Consider the following 7456-nt stretch of genomic DNA (forward strand, 5'->3'; position numbering starts at 1 on the left):
CTTTCACTTCTCGTCAATGTCAGAATATTTGAGATGACCAATCAAATCAAAGTAGGCGGGCTTTATGTTCACAGAAGCTGCGGAGCGCGAATTTTACATGGAATTTTAGCAGCACGACTGACTGAGCGGGTTTTAAATATATTTCTTATCCTTTTTTGGCCTTCAAACGTCTTGAAATGCACATATCAGAGAAATAAAAATGTTTAACCCCATAACAACCTCAAATTTATGACCTCTTTGATTATAAAGCCCTGTCTACGGCCATGTATTAGGCCTAGATCAATAATGAATGTGTACATATTGTGAATGAATTTAATAAACTTAGTTACCTAGCTTTCCTGGTAGCTTTGTCTGAGAAAATGATTCATAAATCAACCTCAGTTGACCCTATGTTTACTTTCTTCACTGACAGACAAAAATGAAAAGCCTATATCAGTCAAAGCTCAGCTTTAGGAGGGGAAAAGACAGAGCAAGATAAAAACAAAGAGAAAAGAGTGTGATGCTGATGAGGTGAGAAAAATAAACAGCTGCCCGCACATGGTTTTAAAGCTATTGTTATCCAATTTTTTTGGCCTTCAAAACATCTTAAAATGCACATATGTAGATCAGAGAAATCAAAATTTTCGCGGGGGAGCATGCCCCCGAACCCCCCTAAATACCTCACATTTGGGACCTCAGTGATTCTAAAACCCTGCCATATGCATGTTACTGGATGAATGAATGAATTAAACTAGTTAATAATGAGCATTAGACCATAAACTAACTTTTTTTTTCCCCTCATTGGGGGCTGAGCCCCCCTAAAATGAAAATCATAGAATCGCCCCTGCTGTACGCATCTGCAGCGGTAGGTGATCTCTGAGGTAACTTATTTTGCGCTTTTTTTATAATACAATTCTTATTTCTGTTTTAATTAAAATGTCACGAATGCTTAAGTATCAGAAATTTTTTTTTTATAAAAAAATAAAATGCAGTCTTCATTTGATTGTTTTAATCGTCTGCAAGCAAATATAAGAGGTTAAACTACTATGATAGCATACAGGTCTAAACTAACTTCCTGATAGTTAGCTAACTCTACATCGGGTGCCATTAGCAAAAGCTACATATACTAACTTACATACCTTCATGATCATGAATAAATGAGGAGGCGTAAAAACTTAAATCCTTTATCTAACGGAGTACTCGGGGCTCTGGAAGTCCGTTTGGCAATACGATGTACATCTGAAATGGATAGAATGGGTAGCTCCTGTAAACACCGGCTATAAAATGTCGCTATTCCTACGCTGTGTTTACCTCAGTAGCTGACGACCGGAAGTAGTTATATCTGTTTTGTAGAACCCGGAAGTATGTTGTGCATAACCCCTATTAAAAACATTAGTATAAGCTTACCGTTTTGAATCAAGCTAAGGCAAGCAGAGAGTTTTGAACACTGGCTGGTGATGTACTTGCTCAAATTTATTTTGGATATGTTTTAACCCAAAAAAGGTACGGACTGCAGCTTTAATGTCTTAATTGTACAAATCTAGTAATCTACTATTCACATACTATGCCTTGTTTACTCAGAAAAGACAAGTTAGATTGGTTTGAATACATTTGTGTCAAGCAAAAAAAAAAAAGTTCTTAATAGGCTTTTCACTCACTTCCTCCACTTCTGCAGTTATCCTTCTCTGTTTGCATTCGCTCATTTCCCAAAGTCATCGTGAATGTTAAATAACATCATATAAGCTGACTTCATAAATGTTATTTTCCCTAAAGGTTTTTGTTTAAACTCGCCATTATGGTGATCAGTGTCTTTTTGTTTGGGCACTTGGAACTTCATTTATATTATTGTAATTCTCTTTCTATTGATGCAGTGATGCAACAAGAAATCAGTTATTTGGTTTCAAAGGAATGGAACTAATAAATAGTTTGCTTTTAAAAGGTGACCTAACTTCCAACTAAATCACTAACTAGTCTATTTTTCATGTCGAAGAATGATTTAAAAAAAAAAATGTATTGCCAACACTTATGTCATAAACACTGTGTGAAACTTTGAATTGGGTCGATATAATCCCTCTATATTTGTGACAATATCATGCAAATGATCATGCTCGAGTCACACACAGACTTCAACATTCAGCATGAAAAACACAACAATGGTAGCAATTACATTTTATTTATCATTTATTCTTTTTTAGTTACTAGAACTCTTGTGTAAGTGAACTATACTAACTAAGCATTTGTCAGTACAACATACTATTCCTATTTCACTTTACTTGGTTTGTTTAAGCCAATCGGTTTGCATGGTTTTTTTTAAGTAAGTCTATAACTAATTAGATTTTGCAGTGCAGTTACATTCATATATCGGGTGTTCAGGGTTAAAAAATTTGACAATCATGGTCATATTTTAGTTGTATGTACTGGATAAATATACAGTACAGTGTAGTAAAATCATTCTTGAACAGGATACACAATCCAAGTTAAATAAAAATATATGTATATTGTCAGCAGTTATCAATGAATGAAAATAATTTGAATGATCCTTCAGATGTACCACTATATTGATAAAATTACCAGGTATTCATTGATAAAGTGAAACTATAATTCCCATACATGTACACGGAGAAGTTTAGCTAATTACTTATGCATATTTATATGGAATGATTCATCTAATTAAATGAACCATGTCAGGATAATGAATTTAAAGCAGGAAAAAATACATAAATCAATTGAAGAATAAAAAAAATATCTGCTTGAAAGATTCAGTCTGTGTATCCAGATTAATGTTTATCAGCACAAAACCTGTAAATAAAACATAAATATTGATTAAATCTTATATACAGTAGTTTATCTCTATGATCATGAAATTATTTAGTGTTTGGGTAGACCATTTGCATAAATGCTTATATATATTTAATACTTTTTTTAATAACATTATTGTTTATAATCATTAACATGAACTAAACCTAATGATCATGTGCATGATAGCATTTTTAAAATGTTTTCTAAGTAAAAATATTTACGTTGTTCAACATATTATGCATTGACATAAAATGTATTTAAGATAGGAAATGTATTGTCTTGCCCATCAAAGTACATATATTTTGGCATTTAAATGCTTAAAAAGATTTTAAATTTGAAAAATATATTTGCTCAAGCTTTGCATATATTTAGCAAGTTTATAGTTTTTGTTGTTGTCTATGTAGGAAAATAAGAAGAGATGTGTACACATATTTTCAGAAATAAAGCTGCTCTGTACTAAAGTAAAAAGTGTGACAGGTTTACCTTGTTGGTTCTTTCGCCTTGTGCGTCACTTCCTGGTACGGGAGTCTCGTCCAGGACAGTTTAACGTCAGAAACCAAACTCAACCCCAGAGCAGACTGCAGCTAAAACACACCAAAACCAGGTTTTGTTCAGCGTTTCAGGAACCAGACTGACATCAGCACCAGACGAGAACAAAAAATGTCTATCGGACTTGACAAAGACTGAATAGCAAATTTGATTTTTAGTTTTGTTCATTGTTGCACATTCAATTCAATTTTCATTTATTTGTATAGCACTTTTCACAATACACATCATTTCAAAGCAGCTTTACAGAAAGTGCGTGAGTCCATATTACAATTTAGAGTGTTCTGTTATCAGTGGTAACTGTCTAAGTTATGCATTTCAGAAATGTACATATACAAAGTCATATTTATCTAAAAAAAAAAAAATTTATTTAAACAATGTAATAATTTAATGCAGAAACAATGAGCTCATTGAAGTAATGAATACTTGTTTGTCAACAAATGATTATGACATTTAGAAAATATAACATTGGTGCATGTTGATTGGACTTCAACATCAACAACAACAACAACAGGAAGTGTCATCATCATTTCTTAAACTGACTCTATATTTGATTTTCTCTCTAACTCTTCAATCTGCTTGTTTTCTTACCTGTTGGAGAAATGTGTTGTTCACTGCAGCTGTATCAACACTGGAGGCTAATTCCATCCTTAAAAATATTTTTTTCCTATAAGCTGAAAAAAGCAAAATAACAACACTGGTTTAAATCAAAACGATTCTGTGGTGAAGGAAATACTACAGAAACAACTATTGTAATTTCTACTTGAATTAAGTTAGTTCAAGCAAGAATTTTAAAAACAAAGTCAATTCTATATTAGTACTCAATTTTAGCCCAACATTAAATGTTAACTTTATAAAATTAAGTAAAATCTTCTCAACTCTCTGATACTGGTGTTCCCATCATGCACTGGAGCATGAATAATTAATAAGGATGCAGTTTTTTCACTGTTTTCCAGCTGTATTTGCATTGTTGTATCATTGCTTTTGTTGTTAGGTTTAGTAAGTTGCTGTTTTGGAGTTCATTTTCTACTCGAAATGACACTCATATTAAAAAAATGATCCAAGGAATGTTACCGTTATTGTGTATTGTGTACCAAGTATTGAGGTCTCTGTGTAAACTAAGTAGAAATTACTCAACAAACTTTAACTTTTTGAGTTAAAGTTACTTATTTTCTTTGTTAATTGTACTTAACTTAGTTTAGTAGATTTTAACTTAATTCCATATGTGACATTTTCTTAAAAAAAAAAAAAAGCAGAATTAACTTGACTCAGTTCTCAGCTCAGTTTAACACATTTTACCTTGTTGAAATCAATTGTTGCAACTTATGTCAGATAATTTGCCTTAACAGGACAGCAGTCACATTAACAGAATTTAGCAGGCAAAAACTGTTTTTTAAAATAATAATCCATTGTCAATAAGTCGTTTTCTTGTCAACATGGTGAATTAGCGAATTTTAACCAGTTCTAAAATCAGCGAGAAATTACCAGTCGCATGGATTCCTATTTAAATACCTGGATTTCGCCTGCAAAAACTTCCCGAACAACAGTAAATGTGACTGCATCTTAACCTTTAAATACCTCGGGTCCTTATTGACCCGGGACGTCCTTCACTACCCTCCCCCTCATTCATTTTTGAAAGTTTCTTAGTATTCCTCAATCTATTAATTATAAACAATATAACAAGAAAAAAAATATATATAAAAGAATGACTGTTTTAATTTTTTTTTGTAAAGTGTATAGGATTGCTTGTGACCCGAGGTATATAATAGTGTTGGGATTTTTTCCCTGTGCAATTTAATTGAATTTAAATTTTGTGACAATTTCTGATGACTCTATAAGAGCAATTCACACTGTAAAACAATTCTGTTTTAACGAAGTAGCTATTCGTGCTGCCTTAATTTTAAGTTTAGAACTTAGATTTTTGAGTTGACTAAACTTAAAATTTTAAGGCAGCACGAATACTTTAAGTTGAAACAGCATTTTTTTACAGTGTGAATTGCACTTATTGAGTCATCAAATTGTTAGGTTTTAACTGAAATTAAGTTTAGCCAACTTGAAATGTGAAATTGTAATAAGTGACAACTTGGATTTTTGAGTTGACTAAACTTAAAATTTCAACACTTTAAGTTATTATTTTTTTTTTTTTACTGCGCATCTTTATTCTTCAAAGTGGCGATGTCTGATACTCAAAAAATACACAATATAATCAGCAAAAGTTTAAATGCTGAGCATGGCAAGTATTTTATCGCAAACAAATATTAGTGTCACTGTCACTTGATGGTGGATCTGGTGAAGAATATGAGCCAGATGCTGAATACTGGGGGAATGAGCTCTGACGAGGACGGTGATGATGGGAAAAAACATCTGCTCAAATTAAACCCTTAAAATATCAGGAGAGTTTTATACTATTGCGGCAGTTAGAGATCCACCCGAGTCGTTAAAGACCCAAATATATGTAATAATGATTGCCGAAACATTCATGCATTTAAGGAACAGTGTACAATTAGTTCAGAATTTACCTGTCCCATAAACCTCCACCTCACACAGCGTGAGATAAGTGCTGATTTTAGGAAGGAACATGTTGACGTAACGGCCGCCCATTCCACCGCACGAGAAACTGACAGTGCCACCTAATGGAACGGGCGAAGAAACAACAGCACATCTGGAGAGAGAGAAAGAAAGAAACCACGAGACATCAGGTGACCTGCTCAAATCCCAATCTGAGGACACGCTCAGTGAGTATCTTCAAATCAAATCAAATCAAATTTTATTTATAAAACACATTTAAAATCAACCTTGGTTGGCCAAAGTGCAGTACAGAGTAGAAAGAGAGAAAGAAAAAAAAAACACACAAACAAAACAGAGAAAGAAACATAAAAGTTATGGCAGACTAAAAGCGCAAGAGAAAAAAATGTGTTTTTAGCAAGGATTTAAATTCAGCTAATGTGGAAGCTGTTTTAAAATCACCTGGGATTGTCGTTGCCGTTGTTTTCCAGGGAGTTTCCGATGCGGATCTCTACTCCAGTCATGCGCTCCGGATTGTAGTCTGCTCTGTTGGTGATGGTCACCCTGTTAATGTAGTAATAATCCAGCAGGTCCAGCCTCCACCACGAGCTGAGCTGGGCTAATGTCATGGAGCAGGACGTGGCTTCACCTGGAGCGTATCTGATGCCGTCGATGGCGTTTCCGGCTCCCCAGCGTGCTCCATATATGCTCGACTGCACAGCTTTTCCTTTCAATGCCAAATTCTCTAAAAAAGATTTATTCAAAAAGATACAGAGGGCCAAGAAGAAATAAGACTGTAATGTGCGAAGTGTCAATAGAACATTGGCAACACTTTAAAATAAGATTCCATTAGATAACGACATGAGTTAAAGGAGAACTCCGGTCAATTTTAACATTGAGCTCATATTTTTGTAAATTTGGAGTGCTGTCAGTACAGAGAACAACGACAAAAATCGGTGTTGCCTACACCGTGTTATCCTCTTTTTAGAATTTGCACCCTGTTAACATCCTTGATGTGTCATTACAAGTGCCCAGCCATGGGAGTGATTCCTTCAGAGTGAACACGGGTGAATCTGACTGCAGTAGATGTGAAAGATATGAATAAAAGTGATGTTAATTCAGCCAGCGCACATACCTGTATTTACATCCTGTTTTCGGTCGAATTCCACAGTAGTCGATTGTCGAGTTCACGTGCGTGATCATAGGTAACTAAGCAACAGTGGAGAACTCGACAATCGACTACTGTGACTACGATCGATTTAGTTTAATTTAATTTTAATCACAAATTCTATGTTAATATTATTTAATGCATCTGAGCTGACATGAATGAAGAGTTGTATTTGTATTAACTACTGTAACAAATGTATTGCTTGGTTAATGCATTAACTAAAGTGTTCCCAGAACTTTTTACCTTCCAAGTTTTCTGAGCTGCCCTGATTGGAAAAGACACCTGTTGCAAAAACAAATATTTCTAAGAAGCTGATTAATGTTGCATTTGATTCTTTGAATATTTGCATAAAGAATTGCTGAACAGTATCTATAATTTCAGTATCATCTGACTGATGCATGCCATTTATACTCACCAAAAAGTAAAAACAGGTAACCGAGTCCCTCCATCTTGTTTTTA

At 34.0% G+C, this 7456-nt stretch overlaps 1 protein-coding gene across 1 annotated transcript; it reads right to left on the bottom strand.

Annotated features, from left to right (window-relative positions):
- Nucleotides 1-2134: 2134 nt before the first annotated feature.
- LOC311080487 (fucolectin-4-like) lies at nucleotides 2135-6974 on the bottom strand. The gene is made up of 5 exons (XM_084110471.1): nucleotides 6292-6974; nucleotides 5844-5986; nucleotides 3916-3998; nucleotides 3262-3362; nucleotides 2135-2778 (listed from the first exon to the last, which is right to left on the bottom strand). The coding sequence occupies exons 1-5, from the start codon at nucleotides 6456-6458 to the stop codon at nucleotides 2757-2759; spliced, it is 516 nt and encodes a 171-aa protein (XP_083966597.1). The 5' UTR covers nucleotides 6459-6974; the 3' UTR covers nucleotides 2135-2756.
- Between the last annotated feature and the right edge of the window lie 482 nt (nucleotides 6975-7456).

The sequence above is a fragment of the Abramis brama genome, assembly GCF_963993115.1.
Source record: "Abramis brama genome assembly, chromosome: 3".
In the NCBI taxonomy this organism is placed as follows: Eukaryota; Metazoa; Chordata; class Actinopteri; order Cypriniformes; family Leuciscidae; genus Abramis; species Abramis brama.

Excerpts from the sequence above, each read along its gene's own strand:
- LOC311080487 (XM_084110471.1), bottom strand. The coding sequence starts at position 6,458 with ATGACATTAGCCCAGCTCAGCTCGTGGTGGAGGCTGGACCTGCTGGAT. Across the intron at positions 5,987-6,291 it reads AACGGCAACGACAATCCCAG|ATGTGCTGTTGTTTCTTCGC; the intron begins GTGATTTTAAAA and ends CTCTCTCTCCAG. Across the intron at positions 3,363-3,915 it reads ACAACACATTTCTCCAACAG|CTGCAGTCTGCTCTGGGGTT; the intron begins GTAAGAAAACAA and ends GGTGTGTTTTAG.